This window comes from Ochotona princeps, chromosome 21, assembly GCF_030435755.1.
Source record: "Ochotona princeps isolate mOchPri1 chromosome 21, mOchPri1.hap1, whole genome shotgun sequence".
In the NCBI taxonomy this organism is placed as follows: domain Eukaryota; kingdom Metazoa; phylum Chordata; class Mammalia; order Lagomorpha; family Ochotonidae; genus Ochotona; species Ochotona princeps.
Window position 1 is genome coordinate 31,558,381 of NC_080852.1, and position 15,306 is coordinate 31,573,686.

At 47.2% G+C, this 15,306-nt stretch overlaps 1 protein-coding gene across 1 annotated transcript in view; it reads right to left on the reverse strand.

Annotated features, from left to right (window-relative positions):
- Positions 1 to 15,024, reverse strand: part of ENTPD3 (ectonucleoside triphosphate diphosphohydrolase 3) — a 34,157-nt gene extending 19,133 nt beyond the window's left edge. The window contains exons 1-4 of the mRNA XM_004581381.2: positions 14,949 to 15,024; positions 14,102 to 14,193; positions 11,265 to 11,392; positions 3,690 to 3,807 (exon numbers count right to left, since the gene is read on the reverse strand). Coding sequence (XP_004581438.2) covers positions 3,690 to 3,807; positions 11,265 to 11,392; positions 14,102 to 14,141 — 286 coding nt within the window. The 5' untranslated portion in view covers positions 14,142 to 14,193; positions 14,949 to 15,024. The remainder of the gene's footprint in view (positions 1 to 3,689; positions 3,808 to 11,264; positions 11,393 to 14,101; positions 14,194 to 14,948) is intronic.
- Between the last annotated feature and the right edge of the window lie 282 nt (positions 15,025 to 15,306).

The window sequence follows — 15,306 nt, forward strand, 5'->3', positions numbered from 1 at the left end:
GATAGTTCTGTTTAGGCTCCGGTAGAGCTTAAAGAATTTTTAACCACTGGCTTAGAAGAAAACTGTCCTGAACATCTCTTTTAGGAGAAGACAGAAGGAAACTGCAAAAGAGAATGAGTGGCATACAGGCAACCAGGCTCAGCAAGGGACTAGCATTACCACAAGCAGCCCGAGCGCATGAATCATTGAAAAGGCAGGGCACAGTGACCTCTGGAACACGGGAGCAGCAGATGACTGGATCCCATCGGGACCCCAGGAAAAAGAAAGTTCCAAGCGCTTAGGCTTCTAGCCATCTTTACTGAGTGAGCGTTCACCACTCCCTGCAGATCGACCAAGGCTGAAAAGTCCTAGGAAACTTGCAGCTTAGAAATTAGACACTGCAATTATCCTTGAAATAGCCACGTGTCCTTGAAGGGAATGACACTTGCTAACCTTCAAGCCTGTAATTAAAGAAGCTGTAGTTGGTGGCCTTCTGGTCATTCTGAGTGTGCATGGGATGTCTGAGGCCACTGTGATCACAGGAGGGAAGATCCTTGATGGGTGACCTTGTCCCTTGGTCAGTCAAATGTGGCCTCCAGGGTGGGTCCAGCAGCCTCTTCCTCTGAGAGGCAGCCTGCAATCCTCCCCATGAGGGCCTGACCTCTACCCCTGTAACCACAGGGAGATCGGGGTCACTTGCTGCCTGCAAAGAATGAAGGTCTTTTAACCATGGGACAGAGTAACTATTAGCCAAAGGATTCCAGAGCGTAGTGCTCCGTGAATAACAACAGCTGGCACTGAGCACTTACTGCTGCATGCATCTGCTTCTTGTTTTACATTCTTTTTGTCATCCAGTCTTCAAACCCTATGGGGTAGGTGTTAACCTATTTAGAGATGAGGAAATCAAAGCTCAGAGAAGTTAGATAGCCTTCTAGAACACCCACAGTGGGGATGTCTCAGTCGGTATCCTACACTGCTCTCCCTCTTGCTTGAAGAAGGTAGTGTCTTTAACAAACAGCACCATGCAGTCTTGTTTCATGCTTGGAGGTGAAGGAACGTCCCAGGAGCTGGTCGAACAGACATGAGTTGGTCATTGGGGTCACAGCAGTGCGACCGATGCCTGTGTCTTTAGGGGAACGTTGCAAGCAATAGTCAGAAAACATCCAACTCCTCTGTTGTGTTGAAACTGAAGATGTGCCCTGCAGGTGCCAGTGGCCAGCTCCTTCAGCATTTGCCTCAGCTGCAGAAACCTGCATTGCTCAGGATCTTAATCTTTCCAAGTTGGCACAAACGCCCAATGACATTGGCAATGGATGTTTGAGCTCAGCTATTTCAGGCCATTTCAAGGCACTGCAGGACAACTATGACAGCTTGAAGCTTTATCAGACTTGATATTGAAGTTGGACTTCTGTCCTGTCCTTCTGCTGCCTTATCTGCCACAGAAGTGGATCTCATAACTACCCAGCATCTCAATTCTGCCTCAACACTTGCTTCTAGAGGACCTAAGCTGCAACCCCATGAGCCTCATGGTGATCGGGCTCCTGGCTGCCCTCCCGCAAGGGCAGATGCTCAGAACACACCCTGGTTACCCAAAGAAGACTTCAAGCTTCCCCCAGGGGGAGGTTAACCCTGCTTCCCAGCTTCTCAACGCCATGACCTCCAGGAAATTAGGTTTGGGCTACTTAGTTTTGGGATACAAAGTCTAACCTATCTGACCATCCAGGACTCTCAAGTCTGGAAGCTCCAAGCCAACTCAAAGATCAAAATGCTCTAAAGCAGTGGAGTGCCTTTAAAAACGACGTACACAGAAACCTACCCACCAACTAATATGAGTGTGCAGAACAAATAATTCATTGTAAAAGACAGGATAATAAAGCTTCTGCCAGAAGAATACTATTATGACCTCAGAAAAGGGAAGGACTGATTTTGAAAACAAAACATACAATGGGGAAATCACCAAGGAGAAGACTGGTAGTTATAAACATATAAACATTGAGAATTACCAGCCATCAAAAGACAGTGTGAAGAAACTAAAGAAATAAACTACAGGTGGTGAGAAGACACTAGAGACAATCTAATGACAACATTAGCAAAGCATTCATATTCAGGATATATAGAGAGAATCCCTATTAAAAGATTAAGGATCTCCATTAATCAGAAAGAAAAGTCAATCAATTCAGTAGAAAAATAAGGAGCAGGCATTTCACAAAAGCCAAAAATAATCATAAGGAATGGAAGGATGCCTAACCTTATTATTAAGCATAAAAAGTACAAATGTCCATCAGTAGGGGAAAATGAACGAGTTACAGGTACTCACTTCGACGCAGCGGAGTCTTAAAAGCCTAACGTTAGTGAACAAAGAAAGTCACAAAAAATGCATTTAATTACATGCTCCACTCTGTCATTCTGCCTTTTCAAATAAATAAGTAAATCTTAAGCAAAAAAAAAATTGCATGAGGGACATTAAAAATGTTGATAACTGAAGTCGGTCTTTGGGCCAGCAGTTTAGTTGCTGCCCGTGCTGCTCCCGGCTCGTCATCAGAGTGTGTAGGATTCACTCACAGCTCTGCTCCCAACTTCAGCTAGTGCGCACCGTGGAAGGCAGCAGCAGGCTGAGTGCCTGGGTCCATGCCGCTCTGGCAGAGACCCCATCCCAGTTCCCAATTCCTGGCTTTGTGGGCATTTAAGGAGTGAACCAGTGGATGGAAGTTTTCTCTCTCATTTAGAAGGAAATGGGAGAAAGTTGAGGAAGGGAGAGAGCAAGGCAGGGAGGAAGGGAAGATGCTGGTAAGTTCTGTTTCAGGTTTGGCAGCCCATTGGCCGAATCCAGTTGACTCTTTTTGTGCAGCCTATGAGATAAAAGGATTTTTATACTTTTTTAAATGGTCAGGGAAAAAAATGGAAAGAGTAGTATTTTTATGAGAAATAAATGAAATTCAACATTTCAGTGTTTACAAATGAAGCTTTACCAGAACACGGTAATTCTCTCATGTGCTTATTAGTTCTCCACCAACTCCTCATGCACGCCTCTGCCCTCAGTACACACTATCCAGTGCTTGTTTTGTTGGAAAACCATTTTTCCATGGGTCTCTTGGGCGTATGCTTGTCTTATGGACAGAAGTGCTGGCTGCCGTGTGCTCAAGGTTGTCTGCACAGCAAGCAGTCACAGAAGACAAAGGTTGTCATTTCCTCCGCAGCAACATGCAGGCATGCTCTCTGCTCACTACAAAAGCTTCAGATTCCCTAAACTCAGAGCTCATCTTAACACAACTCACTGCACGAGCGTGTACTATCTGGCTCTCTTGACAGAACTGAGTCAGAGAATCATTGCAAGAAGACACTAATACTCCAGCTACTGGTATTGCTGTAACAAACCACCCTTCATTTCTGACTTGGAAACATCGTGTCTGTTCTCAAAATCCATGGAAGTATTTCATGGTATCATCTCCGCCTATTCACAGTTGTTGACATGCCCTGCCCATGTCTACAGATGAGAAAACGGAGGCTCAGAGAAGGAAAGTGACTGTTGGTCAGGGTTGTTCCTTGAGGAGTAGCTGTGCCTGCACACAGTCTCCTGTTTCCCTTACTCCTCCTGCCCCAGTGCCCATTCCTGCCGCTGGGCAGCTTCTCGGGACCTCTCGGTCTCTGAAAAACTCGGGATCCTGTATCCCGCTTTCCTATGAGCTGCCCTGAGCCAGCTGGTTCCTTACCTTTCACTTTGCATTTGAAGGTTTCGCTGACCACTCCAGTGTCATTCTCTTTCTCTGCTGGCCACTGATAGACGTAGACGGTGGTTTTGGAAGACCCAGCATCCAGCACGATTCCATACTGGACAGAAAGGGAAGGGAGGGTCAGAAACATGCCGAGCGCTCCTTTCCCTGTCCACCACCAGACACCCTGCAGCCCTGAATCCACACTGTGCCTTAGGTGGGGGCTGGCCAAAAAAAGAAGAGAGAGAGACAGAGACAGACAGAGAGGGACATAGAAGAAAACTCCAATCTGTTGCTTTACTTCAGCTCCTCGAGTATATGTGACATCTGGGGCCGAACAGGAAAACTAGCAACCAGAAAATTCAGTTACAGTTCAGTCACTTAAGCCATCATTAGTACCTCCCAGGTCTGCATCAATAGGAAGCTAGAAACTGAAGCTAGGGATGGGTGTTGAATCCAGGCACTCTGACCTGGAAGGTGGGCTTCTTAACTGCTAGGTCGAATGCCCATTATTTCCATTTGCAAGGCAGAGGCAGAGTTACACAGAGAGAGAGACAGAGACAGATCTGCCACCCCGGTTCAATCCCCAAATGGCTGCAGTGGCTCAAGCTGGACTAATCTGAAACCAGGAGTCAAGAGCCTCCTTCAGGTCTCCCACGTGGGTGCAGGGGCCCAAGCAGGAAGCTGGATTGGAAGTGAAACAACTGGGACTCAAACCAGTGACCAAAGGGGATGCTGGTGCCACAGGCAGAGGCTTAGCCTATTATGTCAAGGCATCTGCCCCAACAACGATCTTTTCTTAACAGCATATTATAAACATCTCTCTCTCTCTGAGAATAAAAATAGACCCATATCATCATCTCCAATACATTCATGATATCCATTGTGAGATGCAGAATAATTTGTTTAACACTTAGGAGATTTCTAACCTTCTACTATTACAAATGCTTGCTTCATTTGAAATGGGACTAAAAAAGCTTTGCTGAATCACTGTTTCTCTATTATAGTGAAATATAACATCCTGCAGACACTGGGATTTGCACTTGAGCAGTCTCTTAGCCTGATGAATGTTGATCCGGATCCTGACATGACATCCACATGGTGAACAAGGGAGCATTGTTCACAGTCTGTCTCAGGAGACTCACTGTGAGAATGAGGGGCAGGTTTGAACTGAAGACCCAGGGGACCTGTGTTATGGCACAGAATGTAAACCTGCTTGCTGAGACACGAGCAGCTCACATGGCACCAGTTCCTGCCCTGTGGCCCTGCTCCACCAGCCGCCTGCTAATGGCCTGGGAAAGGTAGCGGAAGATGACCCAAGCGTTTGGACCCCTTCCACCCATGTGGGAAACCCAGGTGGAGAGCCTGGCTCCTGGTGTCTGTCTGGTCTGGCCCTCACCATCGCAGCCATCTGGGAAATAAACCAGAAGACAGAAAAGCGCGCTTGCTCTAACTCAAATTTCCAAAATAAATGAATATATATATATATTTTTTTTCAATAATATTGAAAATATATATTCAAGCCCTGAAGGCAAGGGGGCTCCAGGCAGCCCTGGATTTAGCATCTCCTTATCATCAGGCTGCCTTCTTTCTTCCTTTCTGCTACAGGTCTAATCACCCCTATTCTCACTGACCCTATCATGCCTGGCACTGACCCCACAGATCCAGAGCAGAGAGGGTCCCTGCTTTCCCCTCAGCTTTTATTTCAACTCTTGATAAAGGATGCATAAAGCCTGCAGCTGCTGAGCCAAAACCAAAAAGAAGGAAAGGTATCCCTTCTCATCCGTAGCTGCCCCTCCAGCACCTCCTGAGATGTCAACAGGGGCCAACTTTGAGGCCTGGCTCTACTTCTAACACTGGTCTCCCCCCACCATGATTCACTTACATTTAGAAAAGAAAAAGAAAATCGGTCTTTAACTAGTTCTCAGAGCTCACACACCCATCTCAGTGGAACTCAGTGGGGTTCTGTTAGGGAAGGAAGATGGGCATTGATTTCTTTCAGTTCAGCTAGGCAGATGACACTTGGATGAAAATTAATAAATAGCCCTCTGTCTAATGTATTGCCAGAAGAAAAAAAAAACATGTGACTTGAATGTGGGTCTGAAGATACACTCAGGGGTTAACTGAAAACCAACAGTCTTTTAGTGCTGAGTTCTCTGGCCCAATACTTAAGGACCATGCGGTCTCCTGTTAAAGGCAAAAGCAAAGGTCATGAGGCAGGGGTTTAGTGGTTGAGATAATCACACCCTCTTTGGAGTGCCTGAGTTTGATTCCTGGCCCTGGCTCCTCACTCCAGCTCCCTGCCTAACGCAGACCCTGGGAGGCAGCGGTGACGGCTGAGGTAATTGAGTTCCTGCCAACCATGTGGGAGATCTGGATTGAGTGTCTGGTCCCTGGTTTCAGCCTTGGCCTAGCCTTGGCCGTTACAGGCGAGTGTGGAGTGGTGTTCTCTCTTCATTTGTTTGTCTCTTCTATCTAATTAATCAGTTAATTAAAAGAGATGCAGCTTTTTAAAAAAGCAAGGGTCTTTAACTCAGTTTTCTTAGATTTAATTATTAATACTATTACTGCAACAAGGATAATAGTAGTAATAAGCATTGAGCACTTAGGTTGGGTTCTGCACAAAGTGACTTAATTCATGCTGCTACCTCTAAAGGCGGATATGATCATCAGCTCCATTGGAAATATAGGGAAACTGGGGTTTATGTAGGTAAGTCATTGCTCAACAGCACAGAACTGGGATACAACACACTCTCACACCTGTTCTTATATCCTCCATGCTCTCACGTAGTTCCAAGAAAGCCAAAGCTAATTACAGAATAGGTGTCTGATATGGTATTGCAGATTCCCTTTGTTTGGATAGAAAGTTCTTTGAAAGCACGCTCTTGGTAACATACAGGAGCGGCTGGATGAAAGGTGACCCTATTTGTCCAAGCAACTTAGTGTTTTCTAGAAAGAAGGAAACCAGTGGTTCATTTCTTGCTCTTAGCAGCAGCCAGGGCCAGCCCCAGTGCAGCAGAAATTCAGGCTGCTGAGCAAGACTCCAGTGAAGGATCTTGACACAGTTGACTGTAGCTGAGCTAGGAGACTCATGACTGCACATGGGAATGTAAAGTATAACAGCCTATAAAAACTGGACACAAAATAGGAAACTGTTATAGGCTGATCAGATCATAGCAAAGTCAGTCCCTGAGACCTAAAGACTATGCAACTCCCTCGTGCCCTACCCGCTAATCCCCCCCTTCAGCAGTGACACCATGAGGCTGTTAGAGGAAACAGCAATGGGCTATTGTTCACTAGATGAAGGTCTGTGAGTGAGGAGTGTGAAGGGTGAGACTCAAGAGGAAGATATTGGTAGATGGCAACTGTCAGCTACATACAAAAACAAAACAAAACAGAGCTCACGGAAAAAACCTCTCCCTGCAATGACCTTCCTGCCACTAGCACACAGCACAAAGGACAGCAGGCTCCCGAGGCCCTGAGAGAAGACATGTGGACTGTCCTCCTCCAAGACTGTCATTCCAGTGCTGCCAAGAACGCTACTCCCTTTTGACATTTAATCACTCTGTTAAGCAGAATGGGCCGTCGGAGCCAATCTTCCCTTATTGTACAACTTCCTGTCCCTTGCGTCTGCATCCAGGCTTGACAAAAAAAAAAAAAAAACATTTTTGAGATTTCAACCCCCTCTTTGGATTGGACTCTGGTTCCTCCAGACCCTTGCTTAGGCTGCTGTCTTCTGCTTTCTCTTCTTCCCTCCATAGCAGCTCTGCTGTGTTCAATCTATGTAACCCTGAGACATGTCCGTCCTTTTCCTGTAACTTTCTCACCTGAAAGATGGTGATAATAAGAATAATGTATTTTCATGGCACAGTCACCGAGAGTTTCCTGCCCACATCTTCTTAGACCTTCCCACTGCTGTGTCCAGGCATTCACTTAGCCCCTCTCGAGAGGCCCTCTAAGTGGCCTGAGCCTACCTCAGCACACGATATGCCAGAAATGGGGGGGTGTTGACTTGTCCCAAGGAACAACTTCTCAACCCACGGCTGATGACAGCTGGCACATAAACGCTTGCGTAGAACACCTGAAGCACATGTCTCTAGGCCCCTGGGTGTGGCATTCTGCACCAGCTCCTCTCCAGAAGGATCCCTGGGGGGGCAGAGCCTCAGCTGCTCACCGCGCTAACCTGCTGGGTAGCAGGGCTCCACCAGCTGGCTGTCTTACCTCCCATCTCACTCTCCCATTTCCCCCACCTCTGCTTTCTGGGATCCTCCTCGGATGACCTAATGAAAGTGAACTCATATGTTTGAGTGGAGGAATACAGACCATACTGAACATGTGTGATCCTCTAGGTGGGATGTGATCCCCCTACTGCCCTGGAATCTACAGTCAAGCAACGCTTAATGACAGGGATATGTTATGAGAAAAGGTGTTGCTAGTCAATTTCACCATTGGAAACATCACAGAATGTGTTCAGATAACCCTACCCAGCACAGCTTACTGCACACCTAAGCTACAGCATACTACGGCATACTCTCCCTGTCCACAAACCTGCGCAGCCTGTCACTGCACTGAAATTCATCAGGCAGTTGTGACAGAATGATGCTTGTGAATCTAAGCATATCTAAACGTAGAAAAGGCATAGTAAAAACGTGGGTCAAAAGAAGAAATGCAGTACAGGACACCTGTATAGGACACCTGTATAGGACACCTGTACAGGACACCTGTACAGGACACCTGTATAGGACACCTGTATAGGACACCTGTACAGGACACCTGTATAGGACACCTGTATAGGACACCTGTACAGGACACTTGAATGAACTTGCAGGTCTGGGAGTTGCTGTGGGTGAGTCAGTGAGCAGGTGAGGGCTTAGGGCCTCGCTGTGTACTATGGTAGACTTCATAAATTCAGCCAACACGAGGTTTATAAAAAATACATATATTTCTTCATTCAATAACAAATTAACCTTAGCTTACTGGGCCTCTGCCATCCACAGGTGGCACCTAGATAAAGTCCCAGGCTCCTGGGTTCGACCGGCAGCAGCTCCATCGTTTCAGTCATTTGAGAAGCGAATTAGGAGATCCGTGTCTGTCTGTCTCTCCCTCTCTTCATCTGCCACACTGCATCTCAAAGAAATATGTATTTTTTTTTTTTACTTTTTAAAACATTTTCTGTTAAAAACAAAGACATACATAGTGGCCCAGGGCTGGCCAGGCTGGCCCCACTCCACATGTGGTTCCGCTGCAAGTCTCTAGGGCAGTCATCAACATGCAAAGCTACAGCAACAAAAACTCCTTCTGGACGCCTCCTGAAAGACCTGCCTGAGGCTGTTTTATAGTTAGCTGTTTTCTTAATATGAAGATGCAGTGTGCTGTAAAATATGTAACAATACAAGAGGGAGCATTGTAAAGACACTTATCATCACGATCAAGTATTGTGCCCTGAATATAATTGTATGTGTCATACTTTTATATGACTGCCAATGCAGTAGGCTTGTTTACACCAGCACTACCCCAAATGTGAGCAACATGCTGTGCTGTGACATCATGATGGTTATGATGACATCACAAGGTGACAGCCATTTTTCAGCTGTGTTATAGCCTATGGACTATATTCATGTAGCTGTCTAATGTTGATGGAAATGTCCTTCTGTAGTACATGACTGTGCTTTTCCCTGTTCAGTTGACTTTTCTACTCTCTAGTCCAATTCCCCATACCCCTCCAGTCTGCACATAAACGTCCTCACTCACCTCCCAGACAAGTGGAAGTCATCAGCTGGCAACTCCTTGACAAGCCTGTCCCTGCTATCTTTAGGGTCTGAGGCCACCTTTTGTAAATGGTGTAAGTGGTGGATTCCGTCTTGCCCCTTACGCTAAATCTGCTCTTTTCCTGCTCCTGGTGGATCTATAAAGAGCCTTGTAACCCTATGTAGACCACTCAGACTCTACTTCCATGCTCTGATTTTACCCCTGCAAGCTCTGTCAATGCTCTGTGGTCAGTAGTGAGTCCCTCTTTAAAAGGAAACCTACGACTACCCCAGATCCCAGGGTCTTGGGCACCGCAGCATATTCTCGAAGTGGGAGTGCAGGCTCTGCTTGAGCGCATAACTTCTTCCCATGGAGAGGCATGAAGTTGGCGTGTAGCTAGAACTGGTCCTTCTGAAATGTGGGGCCAAGGGCAGAGGTCCCAGCTCCTGGAGTCTAAGGATGGCAGGAACCTTAAATGTCTTCCCTCACTCAATAAGCCTTGCATCTGTACCTTTCCTCCCCACTTTTCCTCCTGCGCATGTATGGCCTTCTATCAGAGGTCAGTGAGAACCTCAGGGTCAGGGAGACATAGGAGGAGCTGAAGGGCCTTGGCAGCAAGGTCCTGCCACTGACTGTATCTCCTCACTTGCAAAATAATGGAGTGTGCACTGCTCATCCTGCGCTGTCAGCGTGAAGGTTAAACGGAATGACTCAAGGAATAATTTGGATACTGGATTGCTCAGCTTCTCCAGGCCTCAGCCAATGTGTTTGGACAGCCAGATAATTTGTTTTGAGATGGAGATTCTTAAATAAAATAGCTTATCAAGGAACCAAATGTCATTATCTAAAGAAGATTATACTGTAGCTTTTTAGAGGACTAGATTCAGAATGTTGGGTCACACAGCCTAAGGCATTATCTGTTTCTTTTATAAAATTCTACTTCCAACACAGCCCTTAAACAGTTACTAAAAACAACAAAATATAAAAAGGAACTCCTGAGGTCAAGTGTAAATGCTGAATGAGAGCCAAACAATAGGCTGAATTACTTGCTCCCCATGGCCATCCAGCTAAGAGGGGTTTGTAAATTTTTAATGAGTCACAAAACAGAACAATATGCAAAGAACTATAAGTGACCCTCCAAGTTGAAATATGTACTGTTTGTCCCTTTATGGAAGATATTTGTAATTGAAGGATACACTGACCTCTTTTCATCCTCCAGTTACTAGCCACTTCCCATCTCCTAAGCTATCCTCAGAGCCAAGGCCAAGGGAGACAAATTATGATTCCTAAACTGCCAGCAATCGTCTTCAAAGCCACGTGGAAATGGTCTCAGGAAGGGGTGACAGAGATCTCAGGGGTTAAGTACAAACCCCGAGTAACTCGTAGGGCAGCGGGCAGAAGGGCCATGCAGGTACAGGCTCCAGACCCACGGAAGGCAGCTCAGCTGCAGCCCAAGGAGACCTCAGGTCCTTGGTCTTTTGTTTACTCAAGCTAGACCAGAAGAGGAGCCGAGACGATCAGAGTTTGTGGTCTAAGGGAAGACACAATCTGATAAAAACAGAAACTGTGCAAACTGGCAGATCTCTGACAATTTTTGGCAACCCATATTATCTTGGGTCTCTGTAGTCAGAAGTCAAAGCAAGACCACACTTTCAATGATAACACTGTCTCTGTTCTCAGTCTAGCCTCAACAGTCACAAGACCAGCACCTCCAGACCTTCTCTTCTGGGTTGTGCACTGCCACCTCATCCTCCTGACTCATGCTTTTAGAATGATCGATGTCCCAGTCTGCTGCTTCCCTTCAAGGGGCAGTCCTAGCCCACCTACCTTCAGTCCCGGGGGCAGGACTTCTTGGTGGTGGATTTGGATCAGGGCGACAGTTGCAAGCACCACAACACTCACAAGCAGGAGAATGAAGGCGATGATGCCTGGAGTCCGGAAGAGGGTTCTGAAGCCTAGAAGGAAGGGCAAGGAGCTAGATAACATGCAGAAAAAGTAGGATCTGGGCCCTCCATGGATTGAGCCTGTAATCGTGTGTCTAAGTCACTTCCCCGGGTGTCCACAAGACCCATCATCTCAAGGTGGGTTAGCAGTTGGACTCCAACACCCATTTATCATTCCTCCAAAACTGGGGAGCGTTATGATGTTTGCAGGGAGAGTATGTATAATCTAGTTTCCTGGTCTTTCTCCAAGTATTTTACACTTGTCATTCCTGAGATGATTAATGGTAACATTAGTGTTTATGTGGATTTAAAACTCCAGGTTCTCTATTAAAGCAAATGATACAATATTTTGTTAGAAAATGATCTCCGCTATGTAAAAGAAATTAGTACTGCCCTATACTAAAATGATTCCAGTTATGGAAGCTTTGGCCCTTAAAAAGATTCTTATAAATCGTTCCTATTATCCTAAAAATTTGAAAGGGAAGAATACCCAATTTAGGAGATACCTTAAGATCTAGCCATCTCATTGAATTTAAATGGATTCCAAATGACTAAAAGACTATAAACACTGGTATCATAGTAGAAAGATCACTGGATTCAGAGAATCCAAAAACACCTTTTACCAATTATTACTAATTGTTTAAAATTAAACAAAAATTTTAAAAGCTCAGTTCTTCAGTCTTACCAACAAACCACATTTGAAAGGTTTGATAACCACGTATGCACAAATGGCTGCCATCCCGATAGCATGGCTGTGCCATGTTTCTGTCATGGTAGACCATTCTGCTGAACAGCAGTGGGAAGGATCCGCACAGTCAAGAAAGTTTACACTTAGGGCATCATAACCTGTGCTTTTATTGCTTTGTTATTTCTAGGAGATATTTTCCTGCCACCGTGAGATGAAAGAGCTCCCAGAAATTCAGGGGGAAAATGGAATTAAAAATATAATTTTGGATACAATATTTTTTTGGTAGCCCACACATAAATTTTTCATTATTGGAATTTCCATGCACTGATTGAAAACTTCTCCTAGAATTAAACTCAGCCCTGATATCCCAGTCACCTCACAGTTCACTCCTTGGGCAGGGCAGGCAGGTGGTGGGCCTGAAGGCACTGCGAAGCCAACGCCTGCTGTCCCACCTGACTCTTCTGCAGCAGAAATGTTGTCTCCAACACTGTGATGTCAGTTGTTGGTCCCTTAACACCTTCATTCTCCCACCCTATTATAAGGTATGTAAACGCATCCTCAGACTGCAACTTGTTAATATTCATCAAAATTGCAAATTAGCACCCCCACTGACTCAGTAGTCCCACCTCTGGGGAGTTTATTTCACAGAATTGGCTCCACAAGGGTAAACACAGCTCACACACCAGGATCTTCATTGCAGAATCACGTGTAATGGGAACCAGAGGGAGGCCAACCACCATGGAGCCATGGAGTTGAACTTCAGGCATCTAAAAGGGTCATAGATCCCTTTTCTGTGGCTCCAGAAACAATGACATGGACCAGCCAGGAAGCAAGTTCAGCCATTGAGGTCAACATTGACACCAACTCTCAGAGAACATTAAATGTCATTTACTGGTGTTCAGGGGTAAATATTTAAGCTGCCAAATCCAAGCTGTGCTTTGGGAGGAAATGTCCTCAGGTCATCTGTCCGTGGGATGTTACAGTAGATGTTAAAATGTCAACGTGCTTTGGGGAAAACCTGGACATCACAATAGATTTCCCTCTATAAGCAACAACAAAAACTGTTGTGGCATAAATTGCTCTTTACTGCCCTGCAAGCATATTCTTAGGGAGAACAAGAACACCCACTTCAGGGTCTGCAGTGCATAAGGAACATCTACCCAGGCAGGAGGGACAGGCGATCCGTGAGCAGCTTCCTAACCACAGCCACGCGGCTGGCCTCCTAAGCCCTCTTTGCCTCAGCAGTTTGCAAGGAAAAAGCTATGATTACTTTAAGCAAACCCTCACCCCAGCAGAAAAGCTTATTACAAAGTAAAATGGGCTAGACGAGCTCTCAATTCGAGAAATGCAGCCTCTAGCTGCGCTGTCATTAGCACTGGACAAACAACTGTAATTGCAAGATGAGCACGAAGAGGCTGCAGCCTTCCAAGCTTCCACATGAACAGCTCCCAAAAAGGGCTCCAGAGGCTGCTGGGCCAGGCTTGGAAGTGTGTGTGTGTGTGTGTGTGTGTGTGTGTGTGTGTGTGCGTGTGTGTGTGTGTGACAGAGAGAGAGAGAGAATTCCACACTTGTGAGAACCATCACCCTGACCCTGGCTGGGGGCAGGAGAACTGTAGGCCCTGAGCCAGCAAAAACATTTTGATGGAAATACAGGCAAGATGCAAGCATACCCCACAATCCATCACTTAATCAACAGTATTCTAAAGCCAGTCTTACACACAGCTAGGTAAGGGAAACCACGAGGGCCAAATTAATGGATTATACAAACCGGAAAAACCATTAAAGCGAAACATGCCTGTTCATCCTTGCTTTGTGTGGCTTTGATGAAAAGCATTACTTTTATCTGAGGAATGCCGCCGGCGAAACCCCAGTGAGACACAGAGTCTCTAACTAAGGAGGTTAAACAGTCATTTGCAGGAGGCAGAGATGAAACGTGGCGGGCTCCCCGGCTGCTGCCACCACCCGCCAGAGGAAGCTGGATTCTCCAGCGACCTGGCCCAGCTCACTGCCTGCTGAAGCACTCACTCACTCACCTGCTCGCTCACATGGTTGCCGGGTCAGCACCGAGAACATGTTCTCTCCCAGCTGCAGATGTGGGAGAAAACCCAAAGTGACCCGATGTCCACTGCCCCTGAGTTCACAAGTTCAAAAAAAAAAAAAAGGTACAAGTTCAAACACAGACCCTCTTCACTTCCTCCCAATCAAAACCTCATCCCGGAACAAGTGAACCCAAACCCAGAACTTCAGACTTAGATCAGAGCTGCAGCCCAGAACCTAATGGCACTGCCCCAAAGGCAAGCCAAGGAAGAATGGATTTGCTGAAACTTAATGCAAACAAATAAATAAAAAGTGTCTTTCGGCAGGCTGTTCCACCTGCACACACCACCCGGGGCAGAACACATCTGCCTCCAGTGGTGACATTCACAAGGCCAGGGTAGAGCACATAAGCAAGGAAGGTTTCCTTGCGTGTGCCTGTGCGTGTGTGCGTGTGTGGCCTGCGAGCCTCCAGCCACCCTTTCAAGACCCTGGAGCTGGATCCTTGGCTGGGCACGGCTGCAAAAGGGCTGTCTGGTCCTAGGGCTCGAGTCCGAGGGCTTGCGGGGGCGACACACTGGACCGGCGTCTTGCCCAGCCGCGAGGGTGTGATCGCGCCGCGCATCTCTTGACCCGCAGAGATTCAGGGTAAAGCCGCGGCCAGCTCTCGCGGGCGCTACGGGAGCCACCACCCCGCCTTCCCCACGATCTGGGGCTCGCGTGCTCCGGGCCCTCCTCGCAACCTTTCGCGGGCATCTGATCCCAGTTCCTTTGCCTCTTGGCTCCCCGTCTCACGCTGTCACCTGCTCCTTCCTCTGCGGCGACTCGGGCGCTGGCTCCCCTGACCTTACCTGAACGCTGCCGATTCGGGAAAGGCTCTGGCGCGGTAGAGGAGCAGACCCGGGTTAGGGAGGCGGGGCGGGCTGGGACTGGGCGGCGCAGCCTGGGTCCGGGACCGCCCCCTCGTCCGTGTCTGGGCTAAGCACCTGCTCACCTTCTCTCTGCTAGCGCCTCCCACCATCCCTCCTGCCCCCTCACTCCCAACCCTTGGAGGGAGAAGGGAGGGGCCATGCCCTGGTGCCAGAGACGCTCCTCCTGTCCTCTGGAACCCTCCAGGACCCAAACAAACTGCACTGCACCAACCTCTCAACTCCAAATAGAAGGAGCAGGGACCACACCTTGTCCCCATCCCACTGGAGCCTGA